Source organism: Alosa pseudoharengus, unplaced genomic scaffold (assembly GCF_046254945.1).
Source record: "Alosa pseudoharengus isolate Yale_2024_CS ecotype anadromous, Long Island Sound unplaced genomic scaffold, YU_APseudo_1.1 YU_APseudo_1.1_scf_16, whole genome shotgun sequence".
NCBI lineage: Eukaryota > Metazoa > Chordata > Actinopteri > Clupeiformes > Clupeidae > Alosa > Alosa pseudoharengus.
Window position 1 is genome coordinate 13,691,276 of NW_027468630.1, and position 20,000 is coordinate 13,711,275.

The window sequence follows — 20,000 nt, forward strand, 5'->3', positions numbered from 1 at the left end:
CAAAAACCATTGCCTTTAGACTAGCATATAAGGATTATGGCTAGTCAGTCTTCCCCATAACACACACACACACACACACACACACACAAAGTTGTAACGGGCTGTCTATGTTGTGTGTCAGATCTCCCCCCTGACAAAGCAGGAGGCCGGAGTGTATGAGTGTCATGCAAATAACCTGCGTGGGGAAGCCTTCGCCACCGGAACCATCCACGTGGTCGACTCCGAGGACGACATCCCCGCCGCCCCCAAGGGTGAGCTCTCTCTCTCTAACTCTATCTCTCTCTCTCTCAGGGGAGGCTACAATAAGTACTAACTCTGTCGCTCTCTCTCTCTGTATCTACCTCTACTGCTCTCTCTCTCTCTTTATCTAACTCTCTAACTTTATCGCTCTCTCTATCAATATGGCATAGACTAGTACAGACATGCTCCTCTCTCTGTCCTCTTCTCTCTTTCCATCCTCTTCCCTCTCTCTTCTCTCCTTCTCTCAGTCCTCTTCTCTTTCTATCCTCTTCTCTCTATCTATCCTTTTTTCTCTCTCCCTCCATCTTCTCTCTCTCTTCTCTCTCAGTTGTTTCTTCTTTCTCTTGCGTGTGTGGATTGTGTGTAAACAGATATATGTGTGTATTCGTGTGTGTAAACAGATGTGTGTGTATTTGTGTGTGTAAACAGATATGTGTATTTGTATGTGTATACAGATGTGTGTGTGTTGTAGATTGTTAATGCATGTGCATGTGTGTTGTAGATTGTTAATGCATGTGTGTGTGTGTGTGTGTTTGATGGAATGCTGGGCAGCCCTGTCCTCCAGTCCCAGCATGCTCTTGTGTGCCCTTGGCACCTGCTGTCAGGGCGATGGTTACCGTGACAGCGCCAGGTGACTGAGTGTGTGAGGGCTCGTTGACACATGCATGGCCTTAAGTGCTGAAATCGCAAGAGAACACTTTAAATGCTCACACACACACAATGCATGAATAAACCTCTGTATGCAAGAAAGATGTTAGCACACGTCAGCCTGTCATAAAGTGTGCATACACAAACACACTCATGCCTATGCATGCAGTCACATACACACACACACACACACAGGTACATGGTTATGGCATGTTTCCATTTCCATCGGAAGTCTGTGGATAACAAAAGTCACACACACACAGAAGGGAATGACTTCCTATAGAACCTGTGTTTACAGCCTCAGTTGGCTGACTGTGAGTGAAACTCTGAGAGATCCAGTGATAGTCATCTCTCTCCCTCCCTCTCTCTGCAGTGACCAAAGACGACGAGCTGTGATGAGGCCCTCAGCTTGCGTCCCCATCAGATGCACACACATACACGCGCCACATCATGTGACATACCACTTCATTCATTCAAATGCATCAAAGTATGACCACCTTTTGATCTCAATCAGCATACACGCACACACACACACACATATCTCTCGACCCCTAGCTTTTTCAGAGGAACTTCAAACATGAGTTTGATGTGTGTTTTGATTGTTTCTGATATCAAACTGTTTTTCATTCTAGTCCCGTGTGTTCCACGGTCACTCAAGTGCCTCATGGATTTAGTTTGGACATAAAGAGTGTTTGTGAAGAAATACTGTATATGGATAAGCTCCTCCCTTTTAGCTTACCCTCACACACAGGCTTTCACAGTCCACACACACCAACAGCTAGGGCACCACGGAGCCAAACACACATACTCTAATCCCCCACTGTGTGTGTGTGTGTGTGTGTGCGGTGGTGCGTGTGTGGTGTATAAAGCTAGGTCACTTTAAGAGGATTTCTGTGGAATGTTGTTCGTTCGTTGGGTGCTATTTCTTCAGTATGCGTGCAGAGGCCCCCTCCCGCCGGGCTGGACAGGGCAGTATACTCAGTAATGGACGACAGAGGTAGTATAGTACAGTATAGTATAGTACAGTAGTGTTTATTAGGATGTAGTATGTGGATGTAGCATGGGAGTATGTTAGTATGGGAGTGTGAAGGCTGTAGACTTCTTCCTGTGTTTACACTTGCTGGCCTGTTTGTATTCACACTGTGTACCACTAATAAATAAATAAATAAATAAAAACAGACTGTGTGTGTGTGGACTGTCTTTATGATGCTGCAGCACACATCCCTCTGAATTAAGATGAAATGCTGTGTGTGTGTGTGTGTGTGTGAAAGGAGGATGTGTTTACTGATGTATGTGTAACGCTTACAAAGATAAGAACGTCTGGAATGAGAACAAAACACACACAAACACAGACACACACATATACAGTATACATATACACAACTTCAATCTCTCCATCTCTCTCTCCCTAAACACAAGAGTGAACTCAAAGAGGGGTCAGACAGAAACATTGCTTTCTTAAAAAATCTTTATTTTTGATGATTCTAAAGCAACTGATACTTGACGTCCTAAAATAACAAAACGTTGCCATAAACATGCACACACACCAAAAACAAGCGTCTGTTCTATGGTGGCTGCTCTCCTGGTGAAGCTGAAGATCACTTCTCACTTCTTGTGGCCAAAAATCAAGTTCTAACACTTCAGACTTCATATCCCAACAGCCCTCGCTGAGAACAATATCTCCCAGAATGCCTAGCTGACCATCATGCGAGGGGCAATACTCATGGACATGAGCTCCTGGAACAGCAGCTTACAGGCGTATGGCATCCGTACCAGCGAAATCTACACACACACACACACACACACACACACACAATGGAAATTAGACATTCCTGCTTGAACAATGACAAGAAAAATAATATTTGAAAAAGCGTGTAGTACACTTGACCAAACCTGTGTGTGTGTGTGATATACCTGTGTCTTGTTGCGGCAGCCTCGGCACTCGTAGGTGTGTGTGCGTGTGTTTGCGATGGCCATGAGGCCGCACAGGTTGCAGACGTGCACCTGGTACGGGTCCGACGCCTCGAACAGACGCTCGCGCAAGAACTGGGCTGCCCCGTGAGCAATCTGACAATCTCGCTCCATCTCCCCAAAACGCAGACCTCCGTCACTGAAACACACACACAGACACACACACAGACACACACACAGACACACACACAGACCCAGCAGACGTCACATACAGAGCTAAAATCACACGTAAAACACACAATTTTAACAACCAAACACCCCCCTCCAAACACACACACAAACAGCAGCAGTGCATCAAACATACACACAAACACTCATCCTGGACTCTCTTTCCAGTATCTGTATGGGGCCATGGGAGTGGATCGAAAACACACACACACACACACACTCACCGTGACCTGCCCTCCATGGGCTGTCTGTTGAGGATCTGCACAGGTCCGCGGGCACGAGAGTGGATCTTGTCGTCCACCATGTGTTTGAGACGCTGGTAGTATGTCGGCCCGATGAAGATCTGAGAGGTCAACTTCCTGCCAGTGAAGCCGTTATACAACACCTACACACACACACACACATACACACACACAGCAGTGAAGTTGTTATACAACACCTACACAGGTGTGCGCACACACAGCAGATAAGTATCAAACACAACATTGTAGGACTACGCTCCATGCTTCTTACGCAACAGGTAAGTGTTTGTGTGTCTGAGGTGATACTCTGTACACTAAAAACAGGTCTGTGTGTCTGTATTTGTGTATGTGTGTGTGTGTGTGTGTGTGTGTGTGTGTGTGTGTGTGTGTGTTTATACCTCGTTGCCTCTCAGGTGATAGCCGTATTCTGAGAGCAGGTTGGAGACCTTCTGCACGTTGACCGCGTCGTTAAATGGAGTGGCATCGCCGATCTCTCCCTTATTGGCAGACACCTGCAGAGAGCAGACACCATGGGAACACTCAAGGGCATCATCCAATCAGAATCTCACCTTTAGAACTTAGACATTCCTTAGAATGCACTGATCGACTTATTAGAATGCACTGACTGACTTATTAGAATGCACTGACTGACTTATTAGAATGCATTAAAAATAGAAACCAGGCGTCCGACAAAAGTTCTCTCAAAACGTTGCGTCGCGTTGCATTTCGCTGCTTGCATCGCTTGCAGTCAGGACACTCTAATTGAAAACAATGTAATTAAACGGATTTAATCACTTATGTTCGCTCGCATCGCATCCTGTTAGGACGTGGTGTTAGAATGCACTGACTGACTCATTTGCATCATCCATTCATCTGTTCACTTATTTTCTCAATTAAACAATTAAGTGTTTGGTCTTCAAAATGGTGAAAAAAAATGTTGACCAGTGTTTCCCAAAAGCCAAGGTGACCAATCGTCCTCAAATTGCTTGTTTTGCCCACACAGCAGAGATATTCGGTTTATTTTCAGAGCAGTAAGCAAAACAGAAAATATTGAGTCTAAGGCTACGTTTATACGGTGACGATGAAAAGAGAAGACGCAGAAGTGGCGTCTCGTCTTCATTTTTTTATTCGCGTTTAGACGAGCATTCTCAGGGGGAAATCTTTGTTTATATGAAGACGCAAGAGTATGTGATATTCGATTGGATATGCATTCCAGACCGCTGGGTGGTGGTGTGATAGAACCCCGGTACATCACGCGCAGACATTCTAATTTGACAGTTTAGCCAGAGAGGTAATCAAGGTACTTTGGTTTAGCCGTTTAGACGGAGACGCAACCCGGGTCGTCTTCAAAACTCTACACTCTGGAAGGAGTCTTCAGATTTTTGCGTCTTCAAGCCCCGATGGCGGGGTTGCCGTGTAAACGAAAGGCACTTATGATAAAATATTTTGTCGTCTTCCTTCGCAATCGTTCTCGTATAAACGGCCCCTAAGGCCACGTCCTCGTCACGCGACACCAACGGGTATATTTTTTCTTTCCGCTTTCACACCTTTAACGACACCGTCAGAAAAATAACGTCCACACAGAGGTGAAAACAGCTAAAGGTGCTGTAGTACATATGCCAGGCCAGGCGATGGTGCCGTGATGGTGCAGTGCTGTAGTGCATATGCCAGGCCAGGCAATGGCGCCATGATGGTGCAGCGGCTTCATATTAATTTGCGTAGAAGACAACACGTAACAAAAGCAGTCGCGTGAAATAAGGAGACTACAGAAAATTCAGTTTTCAATTCAACTGTTAAACTAATAAAGCTCATTTTCAAGGTATGTGACTGCTATATATATGGAAATGCTTTTACGTTTTGCATTAGGTCTGGTATAAAGCATGTTACACTGGAGAAAACATTAACATGCGTCAGTCATAGGTTGTAGTAAGCTAATGATTAACTAAGTTAAAGCGATGGTTCGGAGTAATTTCATCCTAGGGTCCTTTGCACCATGACCCCGAGCCAAACACCCTCCCAGAACCCGTTTTCCCTTGGTCGAACCCTGGTCGAGTAGCGCTGTCAGAAACTAATGACTTTCTGCAGGCGCTTATGTAACCTATAGAGTATCTCGTAAATTACCCCACTAATAATGCCCTGAATGGTACGAAACTTCTACAGTAGTACAACTATGTTCTTTACTCATAAAACGAGGCATTGAAAAGTTTGTAAGTACAACAGGAGTTTATTTAAATAACACTTGCCTGATGGATTCTACTCTCTGCTACTATCTACCGCTGTGTCGGCGTTACTTCCGTGATTTGGGAAAAGCCCGTAAAAGTCCTGGCAGGAAGCATTCATAAGGATGTAGATCCAGGAATGCACTAATATTTTGTTCGTAGTACCAGTTTGCAACAATTATTAGTTAACACTAAGTTGTAAACACTTCGGAAAAAAAATATTAAAAACTGGATATACCAAAAAACTCCTGGTGTACTTACAAACTTTCCAATGCCTCGTTTTATGAGTAAAGAACATAGTTGTACTACTGTAGAAGTTTCGTACCATTCTGGGAATTATTAGTGTGGTAATTTACGAGATACTAAGTTGGTTCCATTAGCGCATGCAGAAAGTCATTAGTTTCTGACAGCGCTACTCGACCAGGGTTCGACCAAGGGAAAACAGGTTCTGGGAGGGTGTTTGGCTCGGGGTCATGGTGCAAAGGACTCTAGGGTGAAATTACTCCGAACCATCGCTTTTAAGCTGTGTGCTAAACAGTGTGCTTCTAACTTAGCCACAAAAGGCTGTGTGCACATAAATCATGACAGGGAAAAGAAAAACATTTTAAGATTATAAACAAATGGTTTGGTTTGTTCTGACAAGCAGCGTGTCAGGTCGAGTGTGGTGGTTGAGGGGTGAGGCTGTCGTCATAAAAATGCCGGCTACGCTGTCCAGACGGCAAAAGTTAACCGGCGGTGTAAAAAAAAAAAAACACTTTGGAACCCGGTTTCAAAAAAGATCGGTTACAGCCTCCTAAAATGCTGGGGTCATGTGGACGCAAGGCCTAACTGATAAAAATCACCGGTTTAAGAAAATCACCGTCGTTAGGAAGTTAGTTAGTAAGAAGTTAGAATCATAAAATATTGAGTTGTTTCCCTAAAAAATTACTCAAACTAATTAATTGATTAGCAAATAGTTGCCAATTGATGTAATAGTTGGCAACTTATCCATTAATAGATTGTTGCAGCCCTGTTATACAATAAGGACGAGTAGTGAGAGCCTCAGATGCACACAGTTCTCCAGTAAGGACTCTCTCTCTCACACACACACACACACACAAGGCTTGTGCAAAATTCCAGAATTGAATTGAAACTGGCTCTTAAATTCCAATTCAATTCTTGAAGTTTACTTGCATTTCAATTGAGGTAGCAAACAGGAAGCAGAATTGCAATTCGAATTGTGCACAACCCTGATACACACACACACACACACACACACACACACACACATAGGCCTGTCGCGATATTCAATAAATCAATTAATCGCATGATAATTAAAATTAGCTCGATAATTTTTCTGGCCGCGATAAATGCCATTTGCATGCTTGTTTGTTTTCCTCGTCTCTCTCTCTCCCTCTCTCTCTCGGGTCCTTAGAGTAACGATGAGTGAACCCTCATGTCAGTCACTTGTCAGTCGCATGGTGTGTGGGGAGGCAGCTACTACTGGCGTAGCCTACCACAGAGTGCAGCTTAAGAGCCGCGTGAGAAGTATACCGGTAGGCACTAGGCAGAGAGAAAGCTAGTTGCGAGTTCGAGTAGGCTACGCCTAATAAAGACAAAAAAGATGGAATTGGTATCTAAGCCAAACGCGACAGCTGCAGTGTGGGAGCATTTCGGATTTAAACCGAATGCCCGTGGTGAACCACTGAACGTGTGCGAGTCGGTGTGTCGCATTTGTTGGAAAACAGTCGCAATTAAAAGCGGCAACACAACAAACATGCATATGCATCTAAAACACAATCATCCGCTGCAGTTTTCCCAGTTGGGGAAAAAAACACAACAAATGGGCCGTCTTCCTCTTCCCGAGGAAAATTCTCAGAACGACAATATTATCGCTTATCGCAATAATTTCTGAGACAATTTATCGTACAGCAAAATTTTTTATCGTGACAGGCCTACACACACACACTTACCTTGCCCTGCAGGCACTCGATAAGATGGCCGACTGTCATTCTTGAGGGGATGGCGTGAGGATTGATGATAATGTCAGGGGTGATGCCCTCACACGTAAACGGCATATCCTAAACACACACACAAACACCAAGCACATACACACACACAAATAGGTTACATATCTTGCATTCCTTATTAGGTACCCCTTCCTCTAGTCAATTCTATATCAGTGCACGAGCAGAGAGAAAGTCCAGAAGGTTTGAGTGATGATCCTTCAGTCCACACAAATTTATTTACCAATGTGATTTTTTATTTGCCGTTGTGATTTTGTTTTATATTTTGCCGTTGTGATTTCCTTTTAGCTGTTGTGTTTTTTGGTTTTCTGTTTGCTGTGTTCTTTTTTTATTTGTAGTTGTGTCCTCAGAGTCTCAGATATTCCACACACCCAGATAGACACACACACACTCTGTTCTCAGAGTTTGGCTGGTCCATAAAGTCAGTAGAGAAGTAGGGAAATTTGATGAAATCCTGGCTGTGAGTGTTTTCTAAAGCATTTAAAAAGGACACACACACACACACACACACACACACACACACACACACACACACAGACAGACACACACACACACACACAAACACTTCCTGCTCAAAGCCAGCAGTGTTTAGACTGAAGAACTGAAGGTTCACACACACTCACTGAGATCAGCTGCAAACACACACACACTTCCAGTTCAAGGCCAGGAGTGTTTAGACTTTTAGGTTCACACAGAGATTCACAAACAGCTGTAGTTGCAGATGCAAATGTGCACGCGCGCACACACACACACACACACACACACACACACACACACACACACACACGACTGACCTCTTGTCTGTACTGGATCCCACAGGTTCCCTTCTGTCCATGTCGACTGGCAAACTTATCTCCGATCTGAGGGATTCTCACAGAGCGCACCTGTGAGAGAGAGAGATGGAGAGAGAGGGAGAGAGTGAGAGATAGAGTGAAAGAGAGGGAGGGAGGGAGAGAGTGAGAGAGAGAGAGGAAGAGAGAGGGAGATGGAGAGGGAGAGAGAGAAAGAGTGATGGAGAGAGGGAGAGAGTGATGGAGAGAGGAAGAGAGTGAGAGAGAGGGAGGGAGATGGGGAGGGAGAGTGAGAGGGAGAGGGAGAGAGAGGGAAAGAGAGAGATGTTTGTGAGAGATGTTTCTGAGAACACTGATCTGGGCCCAGATCCAATTGCATCTCCATATGCATATCCAACGCATGTCCAGATCATATCCGGACTGATTTTTGATAGTCTGAACATTACATAAAGACATGAAATGCCATTTTTGCCAATCTGATTTTAACAAATTTGCAGGTGGTTTGAAATGCGATTCCAATCTGAAATCTACAGTACAGCTGCCTCTCCGTCTGAACAATCTGGCCCCTCTGAAATCACACACACTCACACAGACACACTCACACTCACACACTCACACACACCTCAGGTCTCCAGTCTCTCAGCAGATAGACAGCTTGTACAAGCATGCCAGATATGATCTCATTTAAAGCAAGGCAAGCCTCAGAGGCGTGCACACACTCACACACACACAGACACACACAGCCAGATGGGACTTGTTTTATATCTCATACTCCTGGACAGTAATTTTTCTACAGATCTGGACATGGCATGTTTTATATCTAGCCTAATGCTATGTCTCGTTAATCTGTCAATAACACACACACACGCATACCTTTAACTGAATGATGTCAGAATCAATCACGCCCTACATTTAGCAAACAATTACACACACACACACACAAGCTCACACTTTACAAGTCGCATGCACGCTTTCCTCGGTTGGTATCCATTACGAGATGGAATATCAGGGACATTATTAGCAAACAGACACTAGAAACCAGAAACTTCTAGAACTTCAGACAGTGAAGCTGTTCTTGTTGAAACCTGTCCCCAAAATTAAAATTTCTTCCACTCAACTAGACATGGTAAATGAGGGGGTGGAATTGCCACCATTCTCTCAAACAAATACAGTTGCACTAAAGTCAATTTTGGCGATTTCGCTTCCTTCGAGTATATCGCCCTCACTCTGAAGGACAGGGTTCCCACTCTAAGTGAAATGTAAAATTCCATGACTTTTCCCTGACAAAAAAACCTGAATTTCGATGACCTACTTTATAATGAAGGGTACAATGTACAGACCAAAGATATCAGAACAGTCGCATAGCGTTCAAGAATCTTTTACTTTTTTTCAGGGCGGGAGATGAATAAATGTGAGTTCTGAGTGGAGATATATTTGTGTTAATGGATTTCGGCAAGTCAATTTTAAACTGCTACAACAAAATTCCCTGATATTCCATGACTTTGCTTCCAAAATGATAAAATTCCCTGACTTTCCATGTCTGGAATAGACTTTCCAAAATTTCATGATATTCCAGAAATTCCATGACCTGTGGGAACCCTGGAAGGCTGACCCAGCTGTACTCCTGTCACTCATCATCACTAGTTACGTTTGGATAATTGTAAATGGCGACTTCATTGCACACACTCACCCTGATCTTGCAGAACTTGTACCCCTCCTGGTTGAGGGTGACCATGACCTGGTCCACGATGCCCGTCTCGCTGGTGCGCAGGAACGTGCTGCAGTCCCGCTTGACGTAGCGGCGGTTGGTGCTCTCCATCTCCTCGTCCACCTCCGGCAGAGTGACCGTCTTCCCAATGATCACGTCCTCTCCGGACACACGCACGCCCGGCGCGATCAGGCCATCGTCGTCCAGCTTGTCATAGATGGCGTGACGCATGCCTGATAAACAGCCCAGGTCAATAGGTCAAATTACAGGACAGGCGCGCGCGCGCACACACACACACACACACACACACACACACACACACACACACACACACACACACACACACACACACACACACACACACACACACACACACACACACACACAGAACCCAGCAGAAATCAGAGAACATCATGAAACACACATACAAACACACACACACACACACACACACACACACACACACACACACACACAGCGTGGGGAACTCACCCTGGCAAGTTTCTCTGTTGGGTTTCTCAAAGATCTCCTCCTGATCAAAGCCCTTCTTAGACTCCTGCTCCTTATAGGACCGGTAGAACACAGACCTGACACACACACACACACACAGCAGATTTACACACACCATCACAACACAGAGCAAGTAAACCACCACAAGCACCGGCACACGTGCATGCACACACACTGATGTTACACACACAGGCACACATACTGATGTTACACACACAGGCACACACGTGCGTGCACACACACTGATGTTACACACACAGGCACACACGTGCGTGCACACACACTGATGTTACACACACAGGCACACACACGTGCGTGCACACACACTGATGTTACCGGAAGAATCCTCGGTCCACAGCGGAACGGTTCATGATGACCGAGTCCTCCTGGTTGTACCCCGTGTAGGAAGCGATGGCCACGATGGAGTTAATGCCTGAACACACACACACACACATTACAGACATGGCCGTTGCTAGACATGAATGATGAGGCTATGCCCACACAGTACAGTGGGAATACAAATGGCGTGCTGCTGACTGATGACTGGCGCCATCTACTGGCCCACACCTCAGTTTCATTGTGTGTGTGTGTGTGTGTGTGTGTTTGTGTGTGTATATATGTATGTATGTGTATGTGTGTGTGTGTGTGTGTGTGTGTGTGTGTGTGTGTGTGTGACCGTGTGTGAGTGCGTGAGTTCATGTGCGTGTGTGTGTGTGTGTCCTAACTGCGGGCAGTTCTCTGAAGCGCAGGTACTCCATGGAATGTGTGTGTGTGTGTGTGTGTGTGTGTGTGTGTGTGTGTGTCCTACCTGCAGGCAGTTCTCTAAATGCGGAGGTACTCCATGGAGTGTGTGTGGGTGTGTGTGTGTGTGCGCGTGTGTGTGCGCGTGTGTGTGTGTGTTTGTGTGTGTGTCCTACCTGCGGGCAGTTCTCTAAATGCGGAGGTACTCCATGGAGTGTGTGTGTGTGTGTGTGTGTCCTACCTGCGGGCAGTTCTCTGAAGCGCAGGTACTCCATGGAGTGTGTGTGTGTGTTCTACCTGCGGGCAGTTCTCTGAAGCGCAGGTACTCCATGGAGTGTGTGTGTGTGTGTGTGTGTGCGCGTGTGTGTGTGTCCTACCTGCGGGCAGTTCTCTGAAGCGCAGGTACTCCATGGAGTGTGTGTGTGTGTGTGTGTGTGTGTGTCCTACCTGCGGGCAGTTCTCTGAAGCGCAGGTACTCCATGGAGCGTGTGGTGACCAGGGGCTTCTGGGGGTAGTAGAGCACGTGGGCCAGAGTGTCCATGCGCACGTGGAAGTTGGTGATGTACACACCCATGGCCTGCTTCCCCATAGCAGACTGGTACGTGTTCCTGGGGGACTGAATATACACACACACACACACACACACACACACACACACACACACACAGACCTGTTTTGCCAGTGTTTTACCTGGTTGTGATCAAGGAAGGGGATGATGTGTGTGTGTGTGTGAGAGAGAGTAGTTGACTATGTGTGTGTGTGTGTGTTACCTGGTTGTGATCAGGGAAGGGGATGATGTGTGTGTGTGTGTGTGTGTGTGTGTGTGAGAGAGTAGTTGACTGTGTGTGTGTGTGTGTGTGTGTGTGTGTGTTACCTGGTTGTGATCAGGGAAGGGAATGATGGAGGCACACACTCCCAGGATCATGGAGGGGTGGATCTCACAGTGTGTGTATGTGGAGCAGTAGGCCACACCCTTCTCCTGGAGGTCATCTGGGGTCATGGCCAACATCACAGTCTCCTCCTCCAGAGTGTCAATATACTCCACCACGCCGCTCGCAACCAGGTCCTGCCAGCTACACACACACACACACACACACACACAGACACAGACACACAGACAAGATTTCAGGATTGGGTTTACATCATAAATACGTTGGAGTTGGTAGTGAACACCTGTAGTTGTGTAGGGAAATTTGGTCTGCATTTAACCCAATCGGTGAATTAGTGAAACACAAACAGCACACAGTGAACACACAGTGAGGTGAAGCACACACTAATCCCGGCGCAGTGAGCTGCCTGCTACAACGGCGGCGCTCGGGGAGCAGTGAGGGGTTAGGTGCCTTGCTCAAGGGCACTTCAGCCGCGGCCCACTGGTCGGGGCTCGAACCAGCAACCCTCCGGTTACAAGTCCAGAGTGCTAACCAGTGGGCCACAGCTGGCCTGTATGCAATGCATGTGTACAATGCATGTGTACTCTCTCCTTGTGCGTGTGTGTGTGTGTGTGTGTGTGTGTGCGCATGTGTACGTGTACGTGTACGTGTACGTGTATGTGTATGTGTACGTGTGTGTGTACGTGTGTGTGTACGTGTGTGTGTGTGTACCTGTAGTTGTTGTACTCTCTCTCCTTGAGCTGGTGTGTGTGTGTGCGTGCGTGCGTGCGTGTGTGCGTGTATGTGTACATGTGTGTATGTGTGTGTGTGTGTACATGTGTGTATGTGTGTGTGTGTGTGTGTACATGTGTGTGTGCGTGTATGTGCACATGTGTGTATGTGTGTATGTGTGTGTGTACATGGGTGTGTGTGTGTGTGCGCGCATGTACCTGTAGTTGTTGTACTCTCTCTCCTTTAGCTGGTGTGTGTATGTGCGTGCGTGCGTGCGTGCGTGTATGTACAGTACATGTGTGTATGTGTGTGTGTGTGTACATGGGTGGGTGTGTGTGTGTGTGTGCGCGCATGTACCTGTAGTTGTTGTACTCTCTCTCCTTGAGCTGGTCGATGTGGCGTCTCTTGAGTAGAAGCTTCTGTTTCTCCACGATCAGCAGGGGGCGACAGATCCTCCCCGCGTCAGTGTAGATCCTGATCTCCCGCTCACGAATGTCTCGGATCATGGACACCTGGACCACACACACACACACGGACACACACGCACGCACGCACACACGCACGCACACACGCGCACACGCGCACACGCACACACATGCACAGAACAGGAGGTAGGGGTTGTTGAGTGAGTGCTAGTGTTTTATTGTATTCTGAATGCATGCTGCTGTCTGCACACTCACACTGCCTTGAATGGGTTGTAGTGAGTATGCTGATGGCAGTGTGTGTGTGTGTGTGTGTGTGTGTGTGTGTGTGTGTGTGTGTACTAGGGATGGTGTTTGGGGCTATGGTAATGGTAGAGGATTTCAAAATCCAAAAACAAAATCCTAAAAACAAACTGTGCCAAGACCCGACGTATTTCGTTTCACTTTCACTAACTTTGAGAAACAGCCCTTGGTATGGTTGTCATAGGGCACAGTTCAACAATGAGAGGTTGGTGTGACTTCCCCCAACAAGTGGACTCTCCCTGATGCAATGAACACGGCTGCATATGAAACATGCTAGAAGCTTCCACTCGAACAGTAGCAAAGCAATGCCTACAGACTATATTCCATTAGTGTAGCAAACCAATGCCTACAGACTATATTCCATTAGTGTAGCAAACCAATGCCTACAGACTATATTCCATTAGTGTAGCAAAGCAATGCCTACAGACTATATTCCATTAGTGTAGCAAAGCAATGCCTACAGAGTACAGACTATATTCCATTAGTGTAGCAAAGCAATGCCTACAGACTATATTCCATTTGTTTGGAACGTTGCGTTAGATCAAACTCTAGGGGGCGAGAATGAACAGTGTACCCTGGCCTCCCTAGTGCACACGTACTGCTGTGTGTGTGTGGGTGTGTGTGTGTGTGTTTGTGTGTGTGTGTGTGTGTGTGTGCGCGCTTGCTGACCTCTGACACGATGATGTCCATCTGGCGACGGAGTTTGCGGAGTGTGTTCATCAGCTGTTCCGGGTCCTTGTGTATTCCCACCCAGCAGCCGTTCACAAAGATCTTAGTGGCACTACACACACACACACAATATTTCATTATGAGCCACTTGTGTATCTCACAGTTATGCATTTCCATCTCTTCCTGTACATGTGTGTGTGTGTCCAGGTTCTGTGTGTGTGTGTGAGTGTGTGTGTGCGTGCTCACTCTGCGATGGCGGCAGGGGAGATTTCCTCCAGGTTCTCCATGCTCCACTCCTCCAAAAACTCCAGGATGGGGGACGGTTGGGAACCCACAGAGATGTAGGCCATCAGGGCCAGGTTCTTCACTAGCCCCACAGCATGACCCTGCAGACACACACACACACACATTGAGAAAAAAGGAAAACTTGTGTGTGTATGTGGGATGTACTACTGTGGAGAATATATTAAGGCTGTGTTAACAGCGATGGGATTAAGGACTGAACATAACGCGTTATTCTTTTATAATCATATTAATTGTGTTATTCTTTCACAATCATATTAATCGTGTTATTCTTTTATAATCATATTAATCACTTTATTCTTTTATAATCGTATTAATCTCATTATTCTTATTCTTTTATGATCGTATTAATTGCGTTATTCTTTTATAATCGTATTAATCTCGTTATTCTTATTCTTTTATGATCGTATTAATCACGTTATTCTTTTATAATCGTATTAATCACATTATTCTTTTATAATCATATTAATCGTGTCGATTCTTTATTTCACTCAGTCACTGGTGCTTACTGGTACATACTGCTACATATTTTATATATTGCTACATATTTTACATTGCTACATATTTTACATATTGCTACATATTTTATATATTGATTTTGACTCATCGACTGAGCCGTCCGGGAGTTTTAACTTGCTAACTAAAACGTCAAAACTGCGTTGCCGTTATGACTGCAGCAGTAGGAGACAGTACTAGGAGGTGTCTGTGACAGCTTGATGATAAGTAAGGGTGCCTGAAAGGGTCAAAATAGGAGTAGGAGGCAGTACTAGGAGCAGACCAGGTTGAAATGGAGCACTTCTGCTGTAGCATTTACTGTTTCAGTTTTCACACAGATCACAGTGCTGTCGGTATGAAAAACAAAAACAATCGGTTTTACCGCTCCAGGTGCTACAGCGCTACACTCTGGGACATGAACATGCGGGCTCATGACCATGCCCCCAGAGTGTAGCGCTGTAGCTGCTCATGAACATGCCCCCAGAGTGTAGCGCTGTAGCTCATGAACATGCCCCCAGAGTGTAGCACTATAGCTGCCTGAAAGCTCCAATTCGACAACCTAGCAGCTCGATTATTTCTCGCCTTTTTTCGTACCAACTTGAGAACCAGAGATCTGTGTAAAAAAAAAATCACCGGATTTCTCCTTTACGGCAAACTCTTCTGCTGTAGGAGTTATCATTTCAGTTTAACTACACTTCTGAACAAGACATTGTGTTGTCTCAGGCTCGCTGCACATCTTTTAAAATTTGAGAGAATTGTTTGTTAATATGGATGTAGCTCGGAAATGCAAAATACTACAATTTTAATCTTGAGATAAAACGTGATTTATCACGATTAAATATCAATTGCTTGACAGCCCTAGAATATACTGTATATTGTGAGTTGAGTGTGTGTGCATGTGTACCTTTGGAGTATGTGTGTGTGTATATGTGTGCGTGTGTGTCTGAGTGTGTACCTCCGGAGTCTCGGCTGGACACACCATGCCCCACAGTGTGTTGTGCAGCTGTCGGGGTTTGGCCAGTTTTCCGTCTCTGCCGATGGGGGAGTTCACACGCCTCAGGTGAGACAAGGTCGACGCAAAGGTCAAGCGATTCAACACCTAAATAACACACACACACAAAACCACATTTGCACAAACACAAACAAACATACAAATACTCAGAAATGAGAATTTACACAAAGACACAGGTCCACTGGCTGTTCAAGCAAAAACCTCTATGTGTTTGTCTGTGCGTGTGGGTTTGTGCGTGTGTGTGTGTGTGTGTGTGTGTGTGTGTGTGTGTACCTGAGACACCCCTGCCCTGGCCTGATGGGCCTTCTTGACGTCGCCCAATTTGTGTATGCGTGTGTCTGTGCGTGTGTCTGTGCGTGTGGGTGTGTGTGTGTGTGTGTGTGTATGTATGTGTATGTGTGCGCGTCTGTGTACCTGAGACACCCCTGCCCTGGCCTGATGGGCCTTCTTGACGTCGCCCCAGTTGCCGGTGGCGAGGGAGTACTTGAGGCCGTCGGAGATGATGCGCGTCTTGATGGCCAGCTCCAGATTGAAGTCTTTCCCGCGGTCGATGTACTTCTGTGCGTAGATGCGGATCTCTTTCAGCAGGTTCTTAAACATCCTGAAGGAGAGGGAGAGGGAGCCATGGCACACACTCATAAAGTTAAAGTTAAAGTTAAAGTCGAAGGTAAAGTTATATATTGACTGCTTTTATCCAAACTGACACAGACTTGCAACGGCTTGGACTTGGACAACCGATTGTCAGGCGGTAATTTTACTGCTGCAAGGATCATGATCATAGAGGGCATACGTTATGATATGTAGTGGCTGGTAGAGTTGTGGGTAATGTGTTACATTTGGGGTTTTTGTTGTTATAATTGTTGTTGATGTTGTTGTTGTTGATGTTATAAGCGATGTGGTTGTCTTGATAAAGTGCTATATAAATGCACGTTGTTGTTGATGTAAGCGATGTGGGTGTGTTGATAAAGTGCTATATAAATGCACATTGTTGTTGATACTGTAAGCGATGTGGGAGTGTTGATAAAGTGCTATATAAATGCACGTAGTTGTTGATATTGATAGCGATGTGGGTGTGTTGATAAAGTGCTATATAAATGCACGTCATTGTTGATGTTGATAGCGATGTGGGTGTGTTGATAAAGTGCTATATAAATGCACGTCGTTGTTGATGTTGATATCGATGTGGGTGTGTTGATAAAGTGCTATATAAATGCACGTCGTTGTTGATGTTGATAGCGATGTGGGTGTGTTGATAAAGTGCTATATAAATGCACTTTGTTGTTGATGTTGATAGCGATGTGGGTGTGTTGATAAAGTGCTATATAAATGCACGTCATTGTTGATGTTGATAGCAATGTGGGTGTGTTGATAAAGTGCAGTGTTTCCCACAGAATTGAATTCTATTTGTGGTGGTAGGTGACGGGGGGAGTCACAATTTTGAACAAATATGCGCAATGTGGTTATGATGCTAATATATTTAATCACGATTTAGCCAGTCATCTTCTATGCCAACAACAATCCTTGCAGGATTTTTAATGTTTTCTTTAAACATGCATGAAGGTTTGTTGAGGGACAGAGACACAAGGAGAGGCTGTGCAAAGGTGCACATAGCTCTACAATGAGGATTTCATCCCATTTAAGTAGTACAACATAGAAAATCATTGTGTGGTGGTCAGTGTTGATATTGTGGTGGGCCGCCACAAATAAGTCAATGTATGGGAAACACTGAAGTGCTATATAAATGCTGTTGTTGATGTTGATAGCGATGTCGGTGTGTTGATAAAGTGCTATATAAATGCACGTTGTTGCTGTTATTGTCGTTGTTCTCACCCTCGGAAGAGGAATGCCAGCAGAGGTCCAGCCAAGTCCAGTCTCTTGTTGCCATAGTGATCTCTGTCATCAAGCTCACGTCTACCCAAAGCAGCCAACAGCAGTCTATGGACCATGTACCTACACACACACACGCACACATACAAATGGTGAGTAATGTGTGCAACATCAGTCACAATAAATAATTGACTCTGTGTGTGTGTGTGTGTGGAGGGGGGGCCTACCCCAGGAAGTAGGCCTTCTTGGTCTCACAGAAGTCGCTGACCCCCACATGCGGCAGCACCTCCTTCTGCAGCACCTCCTTGGCGTACTTGATCCTCCGCTCCTTGGTGACGCCGGGCTTGGCACCACGCGACCCAATGAAGTTCAGCGCCACGTTCTGCTCCTGGATCACAAACGCCTCGTCCAGGGACGGCTTGACCTGAAGGAAGGAGGGAGGGACACACACACACACACACACACACACACACACACACACACACACACACACACACACACACACACACGAGTCATGAAAGTCTGTTCAATCAGTAACAAAGAGACACACCGATAAAGACTGACTGTCTGTGACTCCAACTCATCTCACACAGCAAAGCCAAGCTGACGGGGGTCAGAGGTGATGAGGTCAAAGGTCACTCACCATCTCCATCATCTCGGGGTCGTCAAAGTCATAGATGATGTGCTCCAGGATGTCTCTGTCGGACACAAAGCCCAGCGCACGGAACACTATGATGATGGGCACTTCCTGCCGGATGTACGGCAGAGTGGACACGATACGTTGGCCAATCGCACTCTTCTTCACACCCTACACACGCATAAAGCCAGATGTGAATGAACATGACTGCATGTGTGTGTGTATGTGTGAGAGTGTGTGTGTGTGTGAGTGAGAGAGAGAGAGAGTGTGTGTGTGTGTGTGTGTGTGTGTGTTACCTGTCCACCACGGGCCATCATGCTGACCCATATGGTTCTGGTGGGACGAGAGGAGTATATATATGTGTGTGTGTGTGTGCGCGCGTGTGTGTGCGTGTGTTACCTGTCCACCACGGGCCATCATGCTGACCCATATGGTGCTGGTGGGACGAGAGGAGTTCTCCAGACAGGACCTGCACTCTGCTGTGTAGGCGTACTTGGAGTCCTTCTTAGCAAACACGTACACCGTGTTAGTGGCCATCTTCTCCTGGGCTATCAGCACCTACACACACACACACACACACACACACACACACACACACACACACACACACACACACACACACACACACACACACACACACACACACACACACACACACACACACACACACACACACACACACACACACACACACGTTACACCAACATCACATGAGTTATACCAGGGATGGGCAACTTTGATGCTGTGGCCAGATGTGACTGTGCACCTCCACTACTACCTATATATATAGGCTACAGGATGTCTGTAATCGGTGCGATTTGATTAGATTTAATACGATACGATGTAATAGGGCCCCAAAATGCATTACAGTTCTTAACATTTGTTTAATTTTACATTATATTTTCCATTATATAGTATCTAATTCTATTAATAATTATTAAATGGGTAGGCAATAAAAGACTGGGGAGTTCTTTTTTGTTACTTCATGGCATGAGAAAACCCATTGGGTTTTTAATTTCTTCAAAAGACACAAAGACTTTACTGGATTGAAAGACTGAACAAACATTTTGATATTAAGAACTTTGCCAAATGTCTCTAAACAAAATCACTAGGCCAATTAATAGCCCAGTCAACGCCCCAGTTAACTTTCAGAAGTGCACCGGAGCGATGGGGAGACTCCCGCGGAAAGGGGAATGCAGGAGGCTGAGCACAGTTACCACACAGACAAGGGGTGTTTGTTAAAGCCTAAGAAGCTGGGTTAGAGACTTGTGCTTAAGACTAAATATATCACTTCATTCAGGATACTGCAACACACACGTTAACGTCACACACATGTTATTAGTCCATGCTGCGTTTCACTAAACTCCACAACTAGTTTGTTACACACCCTCGTTGGAGAAGGCTAGATGCTCTGTTGATGTGTGTTAGCGCATCAGGCTAGACACTCTGTTGATGTGTGTTAGCGCATCAGGCTAGACGCTCTGTTG

The 20,000-nt window shown here is 45.7% G+C and overlaps 2 protein-coding genes across 2 annotated transcripts in view; one reads left to right on the forward strand and one right to left on the reverse strand.

Moving 5' to 3' along the window:
* The window catches only part of igfbp7 (insulin-like growth factor binding protein 7), a 6,888-nt gene extending 4,820 nt beyond the window's left edge, over nucleotides 1-2,068 (forward strand). The window contains exons 4-5 of the mRNA XM_076287137.1: nucleotides 122-251; nucleotides 1,262-2,068. Of these exons, the coding sequence (XP_076143252.1) occupies nucleotides 122-251; nucleotides 1,262-1,284 (153 nt within the window). The 3' untranslated portion in view covers nucleotides 1,285-2,068. The remainder of the gene's footprint in view (nucleotides 1-121; nucleotides 252-1,261) is intronic.
* A 270-nt stretch (nucleotides 2,069-2,338) lies between these two features.
* polr2b (RNA polymerase II subunit B) overlaps nucleotides 2,339-20,000 on the reverse strand; it is a 20,194-nt gene continuing 2,532 nt past the window's right edge. Inside the window, exons 6-25 of the mRNA XM_076287136.1 lie at nucleotides 18,913-19,071; nucleotides 18,520-18,684; nucleotides 18,104-18,300; nucleotides 17,880-17,999; nucleotides 16,464-16,650; nucleotides 15,993-16,136; nucleotides 14,486-14,625; nucleotides 14,240-14,351; nucleotides 13,203-13,357; nucleotides 12,119-12,317; nucleotides 11,692-11,860; nucleotides 10,840-10,936; nucleotides 10,486-10,580; nucleotides 9,976-10,226; nucleotides 8,289-8,378; nucleotides 7,441-7,548; nucleotides 3,668-3,781; nucleotides 3,252-3,412; nucleotides 2,803-2,998; nucleotides 2,339-2,670 (exon numbers count right to left, since the gene is read on the reverse strand). Of these exons, the coding sequence (XP_076143251.1) occupies nucleotides 2,581-2,670; nucleotides 2,803-2,998; nucleotides 3,252-3,412; nucleotides 3,668-3,781; nucleotides 7,441-7,548; nucleotides 8,289-8,378; nucleotides 9,976-10,226; nucleotides 10,486-10,580; nucleotides 10,840-10,936; nucleotides 11,692-11,860; nucleotides 12,119-12,317; nucleotides 13,203-13,357; nucleotides 14,240-14,351; nucleotides 14,486-14,625; nucleotides 15,993-16,136; nucleotides 16,464-16,650; nucleotides 17,880-17,999; nucleotides 18,104-18,300; nucleotides 18,520-18,684; nucleotides 18,913-19,071 (2,949 nt within the window). The 3' untranslated portion in view covers nucleotides 2,339-2,580. The remainder of the gene's footprint in view (nucleotides 2,671-2,802; nucleotides 2,999-3,251; nucleotides 3,413-3,667; nucleotides 3,782-7,440; nucleotides 7,549-8,288; nucleotides 8,379-9,975; nucleotides 10,227-10,485; nucleotides 10,581-10,839; nucleotides 10,937-11,691; nucleotides 11,861-12,118; nucleotides 12,318-13,202; nucleotides 13,358-14,239; nucleotides 14,352-14,485; nucleotides 14,626-15,992; nucleotides 16,137-16,463; nucleotides 16,651-17,879; nucleotides 18,000-18,103; nucleotides 18,301-18,519; nucleotides 18,685-18,912; nucleotides 19,072-20,000) is intronic.